This window comes from Ochlerotatus camptorhynchus, unplaced genomic scaffold (genome assembly GCF_037179485.1).
Source record: "Ochlerotatus camptorhynchus isolate MF236.1 unplaced genomic scaffold, CSIRO-AGI_Acam_v1.1 ptg000550l, whole genome shotgun sequence".
Taxonomy (NCBI): Eukaryota; Metazoa; Arthropoda; class Insecta; order Diptera; family Culicidae; genus Ochlerotatus; species Ochlerotatus camptorhynchus.
In genome coordinates this window covers 752,105-770,409 of record NW_027041033.1, presented here as the reverse complement: position 1 = coordinate 770,409, position 18,305 = coordinate 752,105, and the positions used below count along the sequence as shown (strand labels likewise).

The window sequence follows — 18,305 nt, the reverse complement described above, 5'->3', positions numbered from 1 at the left end:
TTTAATCTTCAGCGGTAGGGCCAAACGCAGATTGTCGAGCCCAATGAGAATCCTAGGAGTAGCGTCCTGGTCGCTCTTCAAAGGTAGATGCTTCAAGTAATCAAAGCGCTTTGCTGTATCCTCCAGATGAAAGCTTTGTGTCGGTAGATTCAAACTCTCAACCGTTCGCGCTCCAACTATTCTGTACTTCCGATCTTTACCTTCACCAGAGATCGAAATGGAAACACTCTGGGAAGATTTCTCTGTACGGGAAGTGTTCGCCGTCCATCTCAGGCAGAGAGGTTGTGGACTGCCGGATATTCCCAGCTGGTTCATCAATCCCCCTTCGACCAGCGTTAATGAGGACCCTTCATCTAGAAAGGCGAAAGTATTCACCTGACCGCTGAAGAGTACGCTCGAACTCATTAGGCGATGAGTGTGATTATCCGCTACCTGCGTGACGCCATTCGATGATTTTGGCGTTGAATGTAAGAGAGGATGGTGCCTATACTGACAACCGTCGATGCCACAGCGTGTAATGATTCGGCATGATCGCCTGCCATGCCTAAACAGGCAGTTTTGGCAGACACCCAGTGAACGAATTTTCCTCCAACGATTCTCGATGCTGAGAGCTTTGAATTCCCTTCAGTCTCTGATCCGATGCCCAGCTTTACTGCAGTTCATGCATTCGATCTTTTCAACCTGCTTCTGTAAAGGTACTTCGGATGATCCTTCGCCGGTGGACGCGTGTTGGTTGATGAATACCTTTTGCTTCACTTTGTCCTTTCCCTGCTCTCTTCCATGGTATTTTTTCCCGTCCGACTCGAATGAAAGTACACTTGTAGCATCTTCGACGACCTGCTGTGGGACAGTGGAAGGTATCACAAGTCGACTCCTTACACTCTCGAGTACACTGCCCTTCAGACAACGTTGTAGCCGGATCATGTTTTCCCCATTCGTATAACCGCAAGCTTCAGTCGTGTAGTTGTGAAAGCAGGGAGATCCCTAGCTAAGGACTGTCGGGCTACAATCTGCTGCGATGTTGGACCTATTTGCGAGCTTGCGGAGGGAACTATAGGGGGATTTCTTAAGGGGAAAGCTTGACTGTCGAACTGAGACCGATTCACATCAGGAAAATGGTCGTTAATATTCGAGCGTGAGTTTGTGTTTAGCAGCGGCACAAACTGATAAAGTGGGTGGTTGTTTTGGTTGATTGTGGGAGGACTTATATCAAATAAACCGGGTTTGCTTTTATTTTGAGCGTGAAAAGGGGCCTGACGCTTACCTGTTAGTTCTGGGTTAGGATACATTTTAGGAATAGCACCCATATCCCGGCATTCATCACCTGTCGTTCTTTCTGGTTGGGATACCCCCAACGGAGGCGCTTGCGGTACCGTGTTCGCTGGCTGATGACGAAAAACTTCTTCCATTCGCTGGACGCAGCGCTCCAGCTTCGCTCGTAATTCAGCCACTTCATCGCGAGATTTCGACCGATCGCGAGATTTCGCGTTCGCAGGTGTTTGCTTCTGGGCACTGGTATCGGAGCGTGGTAGTTGAACGCCGGGAACGAGTGGTGAGGCAGCTGGTGCTGGATTTCGTTCACTAACCGATGAATCGACGCTGGCACACGCAAAGTGCCACCAGGAATCACAAGCGTCACATTGAACGAAGTTGCCCGGCAAATCAGACTTGTTGCACGCCACACAACTAACCTCATTTTCTCTCGGCGTTGGTGGAGGATCCGGGGGGTTTGGCATCGCTAATGATAAATTCTTTGAAGAATTGATGCCGGAATGAAACTCCTCGCACTAACTTTCGATAGCAGTATATTATATCAGCTTCAAAGCTGCAAATCATAGGATTAGTTAGAAATTAAAGTCAAACATTGCGGATAATTCAATCTTACAGTTTAGCGCATTACTTCAATTTTAAGGTTAGTAACCTTCACAACATTAGCTTTGTCCACGAACAGTGGGTTTCAAATTCTAGAATAACAAATTATAGTTAGTTCACTACACTTTTATAGCTTAATACTAGGCAATCATATGCATTCTTACAATGTTCAGCACTCTTAGGTAGAAATCAATTAATTTAATAAATTTACAGTCACTCCACTAAATACCAAGTCACGGTGGATAAGTTGTGCTGATGTGTCCGTTTGACAGATTGATCGTTCCTCAGCCTGGCTGATCATCGGTGACAGCGGGTGACGTTTTTGTTGGACGCGTCGCTTCAGCGACCGGGTTCCCAGTTTTACCACCCCTGTGGTAGATCGGTAGACTTGCGACAACAGGGGCTTTGGCTGCTTTCAGTGAATTTCTTGAGTGAGGATGTATTTACAGGATGTCTTAAACTACAAACACCGAACCATATGTGCCGGGAACGATCCATTTCTCCCAATACTTTGAGCAATTGGAGTTCTTGTTTGAGCACAATAATTATACTGCGGACAAATACAAAATTTATTTTCCGGGTAAGAACGTCAAACGACCCCAAGGAGCCACAGAGGTCACACACCAATGAAAAAACTACAAGGGACAGCCCTATGGGGTTGTACGCAATGGTGACGTAGAACTACGTGGTCTTATATAATACATCTTAATTGTGCAGCAGGAGCTTGTATTTTGTGTAGGAATAGGAATTTGAGCGGGGTTCTGTCTATTTATACTCTTTAATATGACGAGATTGACATAGATGGCCTACAGCAACTCACGAAGAGCTACTGATTCCGATCAATAGCGGTGCAACTTCTTCCGCTTTCTATGGATTCTCATGTTCGTTGCAGCTCGCTGCTTGCAGGCAGCCTTTCGTTGTGTTCTAGAGAACACTAAAACTCACCACGTGGTGATTGAATAAACACCGTTTGGAGAGTCCGGATGGAATTCAACTTTGAAATCTGTGTTAGGGAAATCGCTTTTCACAGGCAATCGGTGAAAATTTTAATTGTCAAAGCAACAGTTTCACATTCGGGTAATTTTCTATAGTGAAATTTTGAAAAATGATAAAGTCTGGGAACTGACATCCGATTAAAAAAATACTCATTTACAAATTTATGGTGGTCCTGAAAAGAACCGTTTTGTCGTGATGGTTGAATAATGCTGAAAAATTAGGGTGTTAAACACAGATGAGGTAGGTGAGCTGTTTTTTCGTTTGGAATGAAGGTGACGCGCTTGGCATAGATGGGCCACAGCGACTCACGAAGAGCTACTGATTTCAATCAATAGCGGTGCAGCTTTTTCCTCCTTCTATGAATGCTCATGCGGGCTATAGCTCATTGCTTGCAGGCAGCCTTTCGTTGTGTACTGGAGAACAATGTCAACGCCACGCGCCGAAAGCACTGCTGCTGCTGATGCCGACGACAGGACACCACCACACACGGTGATTTAAACTGAATCCGATCAGTGGTTGAGACCAGCCTTGGTAGCTAGCTGCTTGTGGGGAGCCTTTCGTTATGTACTGGAGAACACCACCACTCACCACGCGGTGATGGAATAAACACCGTTTGGTGAGTCCGGATGGAATTCAACTTTGAAATCTGTGTTAGGGAAATCGCTTTTCACATGCAATCGGTGATATTTTTAATTGTCAAAGCAACAGTTGCACATTCATGCAATTTTCAATAGTGATATTTTGAAAAATAATAAAGTCTGCAATTCAACAGATGCGTAGAAATATATTTGATCGATCAGTGATAATATTATTGAAAATAGTCCAGGGGCAGCTGAGTTATGAACGTTCAAAATCTTTCATAGTTGTGTTACATGTTCCTTTTTCGGTTTTCACAAAGTGTACCCCCATATAGAAATCACAGACGTAGTCCTACGTCAAAAATCTCAAATGTAGAGGAAGATTTAAGCAATTTAATGCAAAAAACCCCAAACGTTTGCGTTGTTTCATTTGCTCACAAAAAAATTCCGAAAATCGTCGAGTTTTTGACGTGTTACTTGTATTTCCCCCCTTAACATATAAACAAATAACTGACGAACTCAACAAGAGATACGACAAAAAGGACACTGATGTTATACACACGTATGAGTTTTGGACTCGTAGACAGGGGCAGTACGAGAAATCGGAGGATTTCGTACTTGCTGTGAATCAATTGACTGATTTGTGCGATTTCGGAATTTTCAAAGAGCGGGCGATTCGTGATGCGTTGGTCATAGGGACGTACGACCGAAACTTGCAGAAGAGGTTGTTCGATGAGGACATTCTAACGGCTGCTAAGGCAGAAAGGTTAATAGTGAATCAAGAGTTGTCCTCAGATCAGACTCGTTTTGTTAATCGCGATGACGAGGAATAATGTCGTTGCTAGATTGGGTAGAAGAGAAGAGCGTGGTCCTTCCAGACAAACTTAGTAAACCGGAGTAGAAGCAGGAGTTTTGATCGAATCCGTAATCGATTTTTTTACTCCAGGAGTAGAAGCGATGGTAGAAGAAATGGAAGCAGGAATAGGGACAAAGTTTTTACGTGTTTCTTTTGCCAACAAAACTGGACACACTAAGAAATTTTGTTTTAGACTGAAGAAAAGGAGTCCTCGCAAAACCAGACAAACAGTAAAGTTTATCGATTCACCCAAACCTTTGACTTCTATCTCGTCTGGACTTTTAAGCGTCTGAAGGACGAGATTATTGATTCGGATTACGAGTAGGGTAAACGAACCATGCTATGTTCATTTGTTAGTCGAAAAAAGCGGTCAACAATGGAAGTCTGCTGAGAGTGAGTATGATTTCGGAGTCTCTCTCAAATCTCACCAACGCCCAAGATCACGCTTGATTTTCCTAGACAAAAATCAACAAGCAAACTACTGCGGTTGATTTTGCAAGCTGTGATATCTCAGCTCGAAATATAAAGCTAACAAAACTCACCAACTGCAAATCTCACCAAACTGTGGTGAGATTGAGTTTAATGATTTTTGCTTTACACCCGAATGCAACCGAACTTCCATAACGGCTTGCAGCAGTCCCTTCGCGTCTGCCATCGGTGAAGATTAAAAAGAGATAGCAAACCATGCTTTCTTTTTCTAAAAACACTGCAATGGAATCATTTATGTTTCGAGTCAACTCTCAGCTTGATTTTTGCACATTGTGAATAGTCTCGCAATATCAAAGGAGCTTGTAAAAACAATATCAAGCATGATATTTTGTTCCAATATCACGCGTGATATTGCGAGCGCATGAGAGCGGCAAAATATCAATTGATTTCTGATTTTGCCAACACTGGGCAACAGATTACATATTTTGGGCCAGGTAAAGGCCTGTGTTCATCTGTTCAGCAGTGTAGGTGATCTGTATATGATTGTGCTGCAGGAAACCAAGGACTTTGTGCCGCTCATGGGCCGCAGCTGGCTGGACATATTTTACGACGGATGGAAAACATGTTCTCAGGATCGGTGGGGCCAAGTTTGCGTATTTATGCTATGACGGAAGGAATTGATTGTTGATGTAAAGAATTTCACTTAGTGGTCGGATCGTTTCGGCGCATAAGCGTCAACTCAAGATCCCTGTGAACTCTCGCCGAGGTTCATCTCGCCGGTTTATTTTTAATGGAGAGAGTCCCAGCACATCAGCACAGCCTTGTAGTATCAGCAGCAATATCAATAGCAATGATAATAATAATACCGACAGCACAAGCCGTAGCAACAAACGAAAAAGTAATGAGTAAGAAGTATCCGATGATTCTGACTCGGATTGTTACGGCTTTGCCGCCGATTCTTCCTTGTACGATGAAGAACAGGTTCCTGAAAAGGGCTTTTCTCTTAGAGGTGATGTACAATCGGAATGCATCAAAGAAATGTGAGGAGAGCACGGAGCATATTCATGCTGGTGAAGCAGAGCTCGTTCCGGAACGGAACGTTCGAATCTCCCATGATGCATTAGGTTACAGACGTAGTAAAATAATGGCGAAGAAAACCAAGAAGCGTGATTATGTGTATTATTGATTTAAGTAATTCTTTTGAATTGTCGAATATGTAGTTAGGATTATTGTGAATTAGCATGAAATTTCGAATTTCCAAGCGTGAAAATAATAGTTTGCCTTCTGAATTATTATGGTTTTGATTTTTAGAAAGTTGAAAATGAATTGTACTTTACTAGCATGGATCAAGCGATTTCTCAAGGAAAAAGGAACTGAAGTGGCAAAGCGAAAAGCCTCCACGTTCGGTAAAATGGAGGAACCCGCTAGTCGGGCACTCAGCGCATAGGCGAAGCGAGAGAAGATTGAGTGGAGCAGATTGCTCTAGATTTGTACAGTCCGTGAATAAAGTGATAAGTGGATTGACTATCAACTGAACCAGTCGTGTCTACGTTTATTCTTTAAAGAAGCCTCAGTAATTAGAATTTAAGCTACACTTTAACGCCATAGTGGGAATATAGCATTCATATGACCAAATCACACAATTGGAGCATCTTATACGACGTTTCCGTTTCCGTGCTATTGGGATTATCTGAAGTTTCTGTTGGGATTATATGGTATATTCCTTGAGATTATTTATAATCTATGTCTTAGTGAGATTCTAATTTTTTTTTTTCAATTTTATAGATTTTTTTTTTTTTGACTCTCCAGAAACACTTTGGTAATTCGCTAGTCCGGTAGTATCTAAGGAGTACTTAGTTTTCTTCGGAAATTAAATGCTGAGATTTTCCAAAATTTCTCTTTGGATTCTCCAAAATTCCAAATAAGATTTTTCGCCCCAAATTCCTCGTGGAATTCATGGGAATTCATTGTTATGTTCTTCACCTTCTGTTAGCAATCTATGAAATTTCAATTGTGATTATCTCTGCCTGTTTGTGAATGACACATGATTTTCAACAGAATCGCACTTGGCTATCGCTCTTGAAATTCTCTAGAATTCTTCTTTGTTGCTCCAGACTAACTCTGGTGATTCACAGAACGTCTTCTGGGATTGATTGGTTGGTTGTGAATAGTGATATTTGACAATCCCTCTTTGAATCCTCCGGAGCCACAATGGAGATTAATTTCTAGAATTATTCATGAACTACGACACATGCCAAAATAATGCACTGTGATTTTTTGTTTGTCTCTCCATGGAAATTCAAAAAAAACTGTTGCTGTTATTTTTTTGGATTTCTCAAATTACTTATTTGGAGTTCCAAACGGTGTTCGAGATTTGTGCCCTGAAACACTTGAAGTGATAGGGTATAGCAGTCATCATGATGGCCATTTGTAGACTCTTCAGGGAATCTCCTTAAGGGCATCAAATAAATCAAAATCTGCGTTTTTCCAAAACGGTCTTATCCATGGCCACAACGTTGCTGATGACAAGAAACTTCGATTTTGTCACGATCCTACGTTAGTATTACAAGAACTCTATTTAAACTGTGGCATCGCGTAACGAGTCAGTTCTGATCTAAACTGTTCACTATTCGCTTAGTACGAATCTATCCCATTTTATCAACTTTACTGAACACTTGTTGTACTAAGGAGTTATTTCCAAACAAAACTGAACACTACCGAACAGATCTCGGCTACTTGAATACCTTTCAATGACAGAAAACGTTTATGGCGTCACCTAACAAGTAATTTCGCTACCAAACTGGTTACTGCCTTAATGCTGTTATCCAGAAAAACAACATTGCTAAAGGCAAACAATCTAAAAAAAACGCTCCTGATGTATCATCAGAAGAAGAACTCTAGATAACTCTCTATATTTATTTGTAACTAAACTATTCTCTGCTGAAAAAGTCTTATCCATTCGACCTCTTTATGTGTAATCTGGTGCCATCTAGTGATCAAATCCCAACTAAACTGTTTACTACTGACCGGTTCCAATCAATTTGAACAACTTTGCTGAAGACAGGAAACTTCTATCTGGTCTCGATCCTGAGTTATCAACTGAAGAACTTCACTTGTACTCTGGTGCCACCTAGTCAATTCCCTTCTAAAATATTCACTACTGAACAAGTGTTGTCCATTTGAACAACATTGCAGAATATAAGAAACTTCTATCTGGTCTTGATTACGGCACAAAGTACGTATCTATTTCGTTGCAGAAAAACGTCTGGATTTGTGAATCAAACGAATGATTTCGTTGTATAAACTAAATGTTATTCTCGGAGAAAAATTCTACTAAGCGAATCGATCATCGCAGTTAGGCCCTCACGATTCTGAACGCTAGATTTAAAACAACGAACTTCAAGGCAATCTTCCACGCACCGATCGTCGCGAACTGAAATTGAGTTATTTATAAAACGATCATCGTAGAAGCGTGCTGATGTCATCAATCCAGCGCAGCGTGCCACGCGATGGACGCTATGGAGACGGATGATCCTATCCGACCCTGAGTGATCGTATTTACAGTTCTTCGCTCCGCATTGTAAACAACACGTGATAGCGAAAAGATTTTCCGTTTGTTTTGAAACTGTCGCCTACTGACGTTCCCACAATAAAAATGACCTACTTTGATTGACTTCCCTTTCCCTTTTCCAGGCCCTCACCATCAGCTGCGTGGGGTTGCACTACAAGAGCATGGGTGAAACTGACGAACTGACCAAACTGCTCGTCGCCGGAACCTTCGTCGGTTACACCATCATCCTGGTTGGTCTGTTTGCCGGTAAGCCACTTCCTTCCTGCTCATAAATGTCTATCGATTAAATAACGAACCTTTCTTTTTTTTTCTCCAACGCCAGGCTACATGCTCGGTGAGTCGGTCAGCAAGAAAATCGATCTGTTCTTCTCGCTCCTCGGTTGCGCCATGTTCATCGCGTCCGGCGTGCTGATCCTGCAGGAATGGGAAAACGGCTTCAAAACCGACCGCCGGCGACTGGCCATCTCCAAGGGAGCGCTGGCCATCATCAACGGGGTGATGTTCTTTTTCGATGCCGTCTTTACCTTCAGAGCTTAAAATGGCCCTAAATGCATAAACACTCACAAACGAGCAGAAGCCAAAAAGAGCCGAAATTTCGACATTTTCAGTGAAATAACAAATTTGAGATTGGAATCTCGTCTAACATTACTGTTTTGAATTCAAATTAGTGTTATTCCTAAGCGTTAAGATTAAGTTTGTTTGATACATTTGAAATTATTTAAAATGAAGCTACTGTGGTACCTGACTTATAACGAATATACGTTGCATACGAGTGCCCCGAATACAACGTATGATTCGTCTAATTTTGCATAGCATTTGCAATGTAAAATAAGACGAACTAAACGTTGTATTCGGGGTACTCGTATACAATGTATATGCGTTATAAGTCAGGTCACACAGTAGCAGGATGTTGTCCATTAATTAAAAAAGGGTGTCCCACTGTGTGTACTGCAGTAGTATGTGTGAGATCTATGTCATATTCAAGTTAGCTTCCAATCGATGTCCAACGAAAAAGCTTCACTCAATTGGACGCCATCTTCCGTTCGATAGCGCAAGAACATCGACGCTTGTTATAAGAAACCACACCGGTGGCAGCACCGTGTTCATTTGTTAAAGTTCACCTCATGCATGCGTGCTTTTTTACAAACATCACATTATATCTATACATCAAAAGACGAAACATATTCTCTAATTCTGTAGCTTTTATAATAAATAAACAGTAAATCGTACGAAAATAGCAATTCGATCCATGAGATGACACTCCCAAACCAGAAATGTTCGCGCACTTCTTCGGGGGAAGATTTGTTCAAAGTTCATACCGTTAACCGGAGCGCAGGAAACCGGCGGAGGGTCACTGCATTCCAATGGGAATCGGTCGCTGCAGATCAATGTGTACGTGCGTGTTGCAAAGGATACGAACGAGCAAAATGAAACATGTGACTTGTATGGGTAAAATCACTGAAGGAAGGATGCTGCAAGGTGCATTCAAGGTAAAACTCCAACGCAGTCAAGCTTTCGATTAATTCGCATTGTAAAGATGGCCACTTAGTCTTAGCTCCCGCAAAACATACTGGAATGAAATTTCTAACCCATGTAGGGGAAATGTCGGCTTCGGCACGTCTTATCTTATTACCGTGAAGTCTCTGGGTGCCGATTTTTTTGTTAAACGATGCACTAGGTTGGTTCAAAATATCTACCGTATGCGTGATAATGTTTGCACCATCGTACAAATAACCCAAGTAACCAGCAAGCTCGTTAATCGCCTTTTTGCTGTATTATGCTGCTATACCAAACTTTATGGAAAGCCTATATTTACCTTATATCGCAAAAAGGGCTTGGTAGTTACTTGGGAAGGCTCCGTTTAACCTGTGCATACAATGCCTTGGTTTTCTTTGCATGCACGTAACCTATAGCTCATACCGTAGTAGGCTGTGTATAAAAGAAAATGATTTACTTATAGCGAATTCGTTTATTATCGGGGTTGGAACCAGTTCCAACCCGTGCGAACCCGAACTTTTTGTCAGTGCGAACCTCGACCCGTGCCAGGTTTTAAAAACAAATGATCAAACTGACGTTTGCTAGAAAACAAGCAGACCCAATCTTGATACCCGATCCAGGTTGGAACTGAATAATAAACGAATTCGCTATTAGTTTGACAGTTGCACCATGACGAAGTGGCAGCGTATTCGTGATTTGTCCCACGCGCAAATGTCGCAAAAAGACATTTCGATCGCCGTGGGAGTGTCCCGGTGGACCGTCAAAAGGGTTTTAGACCGAGAAAAGAAAGGACAACTATCCGCGAAGGTGGCCACAGGTCGTCCGAGGTCAGCTCGGGTTCCGAGGGTTATCGCTGCGAAGGATATGTGGCCGCCATCCAGCCCCGATCTTAATCCGCTGGATTACTCAATATGGCGCGTCATGAAGGCCAAGGCCTGTTTGACTGTTTGACACTAAACTAACAAATTGACAGCTCGCTCCCATACAAAGTCCCTCCGAGGTGCGCGAGGAGGTTTTCTCAGTATGCCGCAAGTGTGCCACAGGTCCGCTGTAGGTGTGCCGCTGAAGTGGTATATCTGACAGCTTGAATATTTCGTTTGTAATCGCAAGGATAACATCGGTCTAACCTCGGGTCTAACTAATGAGACTGAATTTACAAAGAGAAAATGACAAAATTGGAACAATCGATTATCTGTCAAAGTCATAGGAAAAGCTAATCCAATCGGGCAGAAGTCCTGTCAAATGGATATGCCACGACGAGACCCCCCGTCGCAGCTCCGATACCATGTGATCCTCCGATGCCACGTGATCCTCCAATTCCGCGAGATCCACCGATGCCACGTGATCCACCAGGAGCTCTTAGTTCTCAGCAAATAGCTGCCCAACAAATGGTCGGAAAGGACGACGGAAACCCCGTGGACTGGCCGACGTTCATCATCAGTTTTGAACAGTCTACGATAAGTTGTTGATACTGAAAACCTCGTTCGTCTACAACGGTGTCTCGTTGGACATGCTCGAGATGCAGTGCGAAGCAGGCTTCTGCTGCCAGCCAGCGTGCCACAAGTAATGAACACTCTACGAACACTTTATGGACGCCCGGAACTACTTATCAGGTCCCTGCTCAAAACTATCCGGAGGATACCAGGCCCTAGACATGACCGGCGCGAATCGACCTCAAATTTGGACCGGCAGTTCAAAACATTGTTGATCATCTCCAAGCCGCGCAGCAAGTAGACCATCTTTCGAACCCGATGCTCATGCAGGAACTGGTAGAGAAGTTGCCAGGACCCATGAGGATGAATTGGGCTGCAACGACTTCGAGTAACTGTTCTGACGTTTGGGAAGTTCATGGAAAGATTGGTAAAGGTGGCCAGCGAAGTGAGTTTCTAGCTTCCTGAGTATCAGAAAGTCCCGAAAAATGAGAAGCAGCGATCAAAGCGATTCAAACCCACTCTTCCGAAAATTCTGCCGGCTTCAAGCAGCTCAGCGCGACCGGGAATCCACGCAAATCAGTTCGAACATGCGGTTTTTGTAGTCATGAAGGCCATAAGATAGCAGAATGTGTAAAATTCAAGCAGCTAGGTATGGAGGAACGATGGAAACTAGCAACGGACAAAGGCTTGTGCAGGACGTGCTTGAACAACCACGGAAAATGGCCGTGCAAGTCATGGAAAGGATGTGGAACAGAAGGGTGGCGTTTGAAACATCACACACTCCTCCACTCAAATTCCAATCCCGCCTCGTCATCGCATTCCGTGAACATTTCGTCGAATCAACTCGCATTTAACGAAGCTCAACCACTATTCCGGATTCTACCGGTAGTTTTATGGCGAAAGGAGAAAAGCATAACTATTCTCACCCTACAGTGGACAGGAAACAGGACACGCAAGGAGCCGCGGTCTCAGAAAATCAACTTTGAGACAGCGGGGGAAAACAGTAGTGCTCGTTACGATCTTCGCCAGGCACGTTCAGTGAGCTGTCTGGTTCTACCTTTTCAACGCCTGGACTACCGTGACATGAGTCAACGATTCCCTTACCTCAAAGACCTGCCACTAGAGGATCACGATCTAGTCCAACCAAAGTTACTGATCGGACTAGACAATCTTCAACTTGGAGTTCCACTGAAACTGCGCGAGGGAGGTCCCCAGGATCCAATCGCCGCTAAGTGTCGTCTCGGCTGGAGAATATATGGGTGTTCGCAATCAGCACCAAGGGCTTCAGTCAACTTGGAAAGGAAGCTGCAGAAAGAACCATCATTGATGCAGTGAGTTCAGGAGCAGATAACGGAATTCGAGTGTAAAGGATATATCCACAAGGCCAGTGTGACAGAAATTGCTGAAATAGACTCGCGAAAAACTTGGTTCCTTCCGCTAGGTGTAGTCATCAACCCGAAAAAACAACCGAGAAAGATCCGGCTCATTTGGGATGCTGCTGCGAAAGTCGATGGGACTTCGTTCAACTCACACCTTTTGAAAGGCCCAGACCTCCTAACTTCTCTGCCTAAGGTCTTGAGTGGTTTTCCCTTATTTCCGGTTGCTGCATCCAGAGATATCAGGGAGATGTTTCTGCAAATCAAGCTACAGCGCAGATGTTTGTATTCCGCAACAGCCCTGGTCAACCATTGCAAATCTACGTCATCGACGTTACTATGTTTGGGTCCACTTGTTCTCCAGCTTCAGCATAGTTCGTGAAGAGCTTGAACGCTGAAGAATTCGCTCAGCAGTATCCCCGTGCAGCTTCCGCCATCAAGGACCATCACTACGTTGACGACTACTTGGACAGCTTCAGGTCGATCCACGAAGCGATCGAAGTGGTAAACGAAGTGAAGCTTGTCCATTGAAAAGGCGGATTCGAAATAAGAAATTTCCTATCCAATGTAGAAGAAGTGCTGAGGCGAATAGGAGAAGCGGATGCAGAACTCTCGAAGGATCTCTCTCTTATACGTGCGGAAACAACCGAATTCGTGTTCGGCATGAGGTGGATTCCCAAAGAAGACGTCTTCACCTATACCTTTGCAATGCCTCAACGAAACCCACATCCCAACAAAACGCGAAGTTCTGAAAGTCGTCATGAGTTTATTCGATCCAATGGGTTTTGTATCGCACTTCCTAGTGCATGGAAAGGTGTTGATGCAGAACATATGGGCAACAGGAATCGATTGGGATGAAGTGGTGAACGATCGTTGGCGACAGTAGGTTGGTCATTTTCCCCAGCTGGATACCTTGCGAATCTCTCGGTGCTACTTTCAAACACCATTTCCGGACAATTTCGATCAGCTAGAGCTCCATGTATTCGTCGACGCCAGTGATTCTGCCTATCGGCTTCCATCTCGAACCGGCATACAGGTGGCCTTCATAAGCAAGCTTGCCCCTCTCAAGGTTCTTTCAATGCCTCGTCTAGAATTGAAGGCTGCAGTCCTTGTAATCAACCTTCTCGAGCATATCCAAGGTTATCAAACCTATCCCATAAGCCGGCGAATTCTTTGGAGTGACTCCAGTACAGTACTAGCCTGGATTCGATCATACCACCGTCGTTGCAACAAATTCGTGGCCGTTCGCAACCGGTGAAATTCTCACAGCAACTGACGCACGCGAGTGGCGATGGGTCCCCTCTGAAATGAACACTGCTGATTTCGCTACCAAGTGGAAGAATGGCCCCAACTTTCTGCCAACTAATCCATGGTTTTGTGGTGCGGCGTTTCTTCACCAACCTGAGGAATGCTGGCCTCAACAACCCCAGAACTTCAATCAAGTCACACTCATTACACAGCTCCTCAGTTAATTGACGTATCCAGATTCAGCCGGTGGACGACGCTACAGCGAACAATGGCTTTCGTGCTGCGATTCATCAACAACCTACGCCGTAAAAGATGTCAATCCAAGCTGGAACTGGGCGTCTACGATCAGCACGAATTAAAACGTTCAGAAGAAGCACTATGGAAGGTAGCGCAAGCTGAAGCCTTCCCAGAAGAAATCATCATTCTTTCTGGGTCACAACCCAAGTAACAATTTTGGTTTTATGAGGGTTCTGTAGCCCATGATTTACCCTTGTAGAATGCTATAAAACCGTGATAAAACCTGCAATGTTACTTGGGAAGGGTCTCCCGAAGTTAACGTTTCGAAATCGCCAAGCTTCGTGCGCTGATCACGAAGGTGTCGAAGACCTGCATGATTTGTCGACTGAGAAAAGCCATGCCCAGTCCTCCGCAATGTCACCGCTTCCGGTAGCCAGGCTACAACCGTTCGTTCGACCATTTACCTACGTCGGATTGGATTACTTCGGACCTGTATTGGTGAAAATAGGTAGAAGTCAGGTGAAAAGATGGGTAGCCCTATTTACCTGCCTCACTATTCGGGCCGTGCACTTGGAGGTCGTGAACAGTTTATCGGCGGAATCGTGCGAATACTCAATGGAGATTCATTCCACCAGCGGCTCCACATATTGGTGGAGCGTGGAAGCGTCTAGTTCGATCGGTGAAAGTAGCAATGGGAGCCGTAGCTGACGCTCCTCGCAGACCAAGTGATGAAGTCGTGGAAACGATTATCGTAGAAGCCGAAGCGATGATCAACACGCGACCGCTTATCTACATTCCACTCGAATCGGCAGACCTAGAAGCACTAACTACTTTCTGCTGGGATCTTCCAATGGAGACAAGATCCAGCCGGACGAACCTATCAATAGCCCGGCGGTCCTGCGTAGCAGTTGGAAACTAACACAGGCCATCACCAGCAAGTTCTGGTCAAGATGGGTGAAGGAGTATCTGCCAGTGATAACGCGAAGAGGAAAATGTTTCGAAGAAGTTCCGGACATAGCGGTCGGCGATCAGGTGTTGGTAGTGAGTGGAACGACGAAGGACCAGTGGATTCGAGGACGAGTGGAAGAAGTTATTCCCGGAGGCTGTAATTCAGACAGCATCTGGAGTACTACGGCGACCGGGTGTGAAGCTGGCGGTTCTCGACGTCTTGGAGAGTAGTAAACCTGATCAAGGAGTGCCAAGGAACCAGGAGCATCACCAGGCTTTACGGGTGGGGGGATGTCACAACGAGACCCCCCCTCGCAGCTCAACTGTGGCCGATCAGTCAAACGATCACCACTTTGATCGATCTAACGTCAGTGCCGTCAACGGACGGAGAGATAGGGAAGTAGTTGTACCAACAATCAATACGAAACTAACGATTTTAAATTGGCTCACCACTTTAGTAGCCTATTGGTCCCAAGCAAACGATTAACGTACCCTATTCTAGTCGAAATTCTAGTACTACGCAATGTTTGTTTTGATTCGCTATGAAAGTTTGACAGATAAAATGAGGGGTTATTGGTTTTTCCTATGTTTCGAGGGGTGATTCGACAAGCTTGGGACCGAAGATAGTACCAGAGGTGGGCCAAAAAGTTGAGCACGTTTCTTCGGGACCTACTTGTCTTAAAGTTACCTCTATGGTTGTACGTAGCATAAGGCACTAAAAGATTATTAAATCAGCAGGTGAACTTAAAACTAGATAATTAACTTTTTATTATACTTAAAGCAATAGACTTAGGACTAGATTAACATAAATTGAATTTCGATACTAAGGTTGTATAGTGTGGCGTGCTAAATCTATCTGTTGCAGTGAAACTTACTCTGTATTCCTAAATCTATTCATGCAATAAGGAAAACGTGAACTCCTTGATAAATTAAATAGATGATCATACCGAACTTGAACAATTCTAGATGGAAACCTACCGTGTGCATGATAAGGTTTGCACCATCGTACAAATAAGCTTCCCATTTCACCTGTGCATACAATGCCTTGGTTTTCTTTGCATGCACGTAACTTATAGCTCATACCGTAGTAGGCTGTGTATAAAAGAAAATGATTTACTTAGTTTGACAGTTGCACCATGACGAAGTGGCAGCGTATTCGTGATTTGTCCCACGCGCAAATGTCGCAAAAAGACATTTCAATCGCCGTGGGAGTGTCCCGGTGGACCGTCAAAAGGGTTTTAGACCGAGAAAAGAAAGGACAGCTCGGGTTCCGAGGGTTATCGCTGCTATCAAAAGGAAGATTCGGGTGAATCCAGTGCGTTCAATAAGGAAAGTGGCAAATGAACACGGGATCAGTGACTTTACAGCACGGAAGATCGTAAAGGAAGATTGTAGGGCGAAGTCGAGGGCACGGAAAACAAACTCACCTGATTACCAACCGCATCCGGGAGCTAAGAGTCGAACGATGCAAGAAAATCTTGAACTTCCTTAAGCGAAAACATCCGGTAATCCTGTGCACCGACGAGAGCATGTTTACTGTTGATCCCGTATCAAATTCCAGAACCGACCGGTATATTAGTTCTATTCCGGTAAAAGACGTAACCGACGAGCACAAGAACGTATATCTGAACAAGCATCCTGCTAACGTTATGGTGTTTGGATTGGTGGCTTCCGATGGCAAAAAATGGACCCGGTGTTCATTCCAGAAGGCGACAAAGTCAACACGGAGGTCTACATCGGGATTTTAAGTAAGTATGTTCTTCCGTGGATCAAAGAACAGTACGGTCCGAAGCCAAATGCTGTATTTCAACAAGATGGGGCTCCGTGCCACACCTCGAACCGCACTCAGTAGTGGTTGCAGGAACATCTTCCGTTCTGGGCGAAGGATATGTGGCCACCATCCAGCCCCGATCTTAATCCACTGCATTACTCAATATGGCGCGTCATGAGGCCAAGGCCTGTTCTGTTCTAAACGCTACCCGAGTACAGCAAGCCTCAGACAAACATTGACCCGTATCTGGAGAGAAATGGATCCAGACTACATTATTAGAACCTGCCGAGCATTCCGGAAGCGTGTGGAGGCCGTAATTGCAACAAGTAGAAACGCATACGGTACTGCACTTCACTGAACTAAGAAGATTATACGAATAATGTATGAATTACGCCAGATAGTAGAGGTGTTAAAATACCTAAATAGGGGCTACCAATATCTAACCCAATATACTGGAACCTTTACCATCTACAAAGACCTAAACTATCTGGAAAAATAATAGCGTTGGTCGCGATAAGATTCTGCATTTTCTTAAGGATTCACCAAAATTGTAAGTTGAAAGAAATATGATTAGAGAAGCAATACTAATTAGAATAAATACATGCAGCTTGAAGCATTTCACCACAAGTACGTGTAGCTGTCGGGCCTCTTTATCCAATTCAGCCTCTTTAGGTCCAACGACAACCAAGGAGGAATGCTGGCGAGATGGAGCGTGAGCGGTCTCAGCCGTCCAATAGGACACAACAAAGAAAACAAAGCCGGAGAGCAACCGGAAGTGTCCCCGCATCGAAAACCGTTGAATGCTACAATTGAACGCCTCTGCGCCAAACTGGAAGGAGCCAGAGTTTTCCCATGATGATTTGCTGCAGAAGGTGGATTGCATTCTGACAGCGGTCGGCGTGGACGAGGAAACCATCTACAGCAAATCCACCTCGCTGAACTCAAAAACCTATCAGCTCACAAGTAACAACACATGAGAGAGCACCGACCGACCACTCGCTGCAAGAGCAAACTTCAAACTGAATTTTTGTATACAAATGATAACCGTACCAGGAGGCCATGCGGATGCGACCGAACGCAACAATGCAAGGACTGCTGCGACCAAACCGAAGGAAGCCATCCATAGTTACTCCTCCTGAATGGGGAGTGTTAAACAAGGATTCAACGACCGACATCGAAAATGTGTGTGAAGAAGTTTGAAATCGAACCAGGCTGACAGCATTGTGAGGATGTCAAGCACTCACGCATACTCTTGCACTACCACAGTAATATTGAGCTGCTGAGGCTGCTTCCATCTCGTCCCTATTAACCTGTAACGAACTCATCCCCCTCCCCCTTTTTTCGGCGAGGGAAAACTTGTGTAGCTGGCAGTCCCCTAAGAAAACGGACCACGCGTTCCCAAGAAAGTTCGCAAGAAGCCGATCGAAGGAACGGCATCGTCTTACAATCGAATTTTCACCAGGGCATCATGATCGACGCAGCAGGCCCGAAAA

At 44.4% G+C, this 18,305-nt stretch overlaps 1 protein-coding gene across 1 annotated transcript in view; it reads left to right on the top strand.

Moving 5' to 3' along the window:
- The window catches only part of LOC135713346 (uncharacterized), a 29,144-nt gene extending 20,141 nt beyond the window's left edge, over positions 1–9,003 (top strand). Inside the window, exons 2-3 of the mRNA XM_065236453.1 lie at positions 8,425–8,548; positions 8,625–9,003. Coding sequence (XP_065092525.1) covers positions 8,425–8,548; positions 8,625–8,839 — 339 coding nt within the window. The 3' untranslated portion in view covers positions 8,840–9,003. The remainder of the gene's footprint in view (positions 1–8,424; positions 8,549–8,624) is intronic.
- Positions 9,004–18,305: the final 9,302 nt, after the last annotated feature.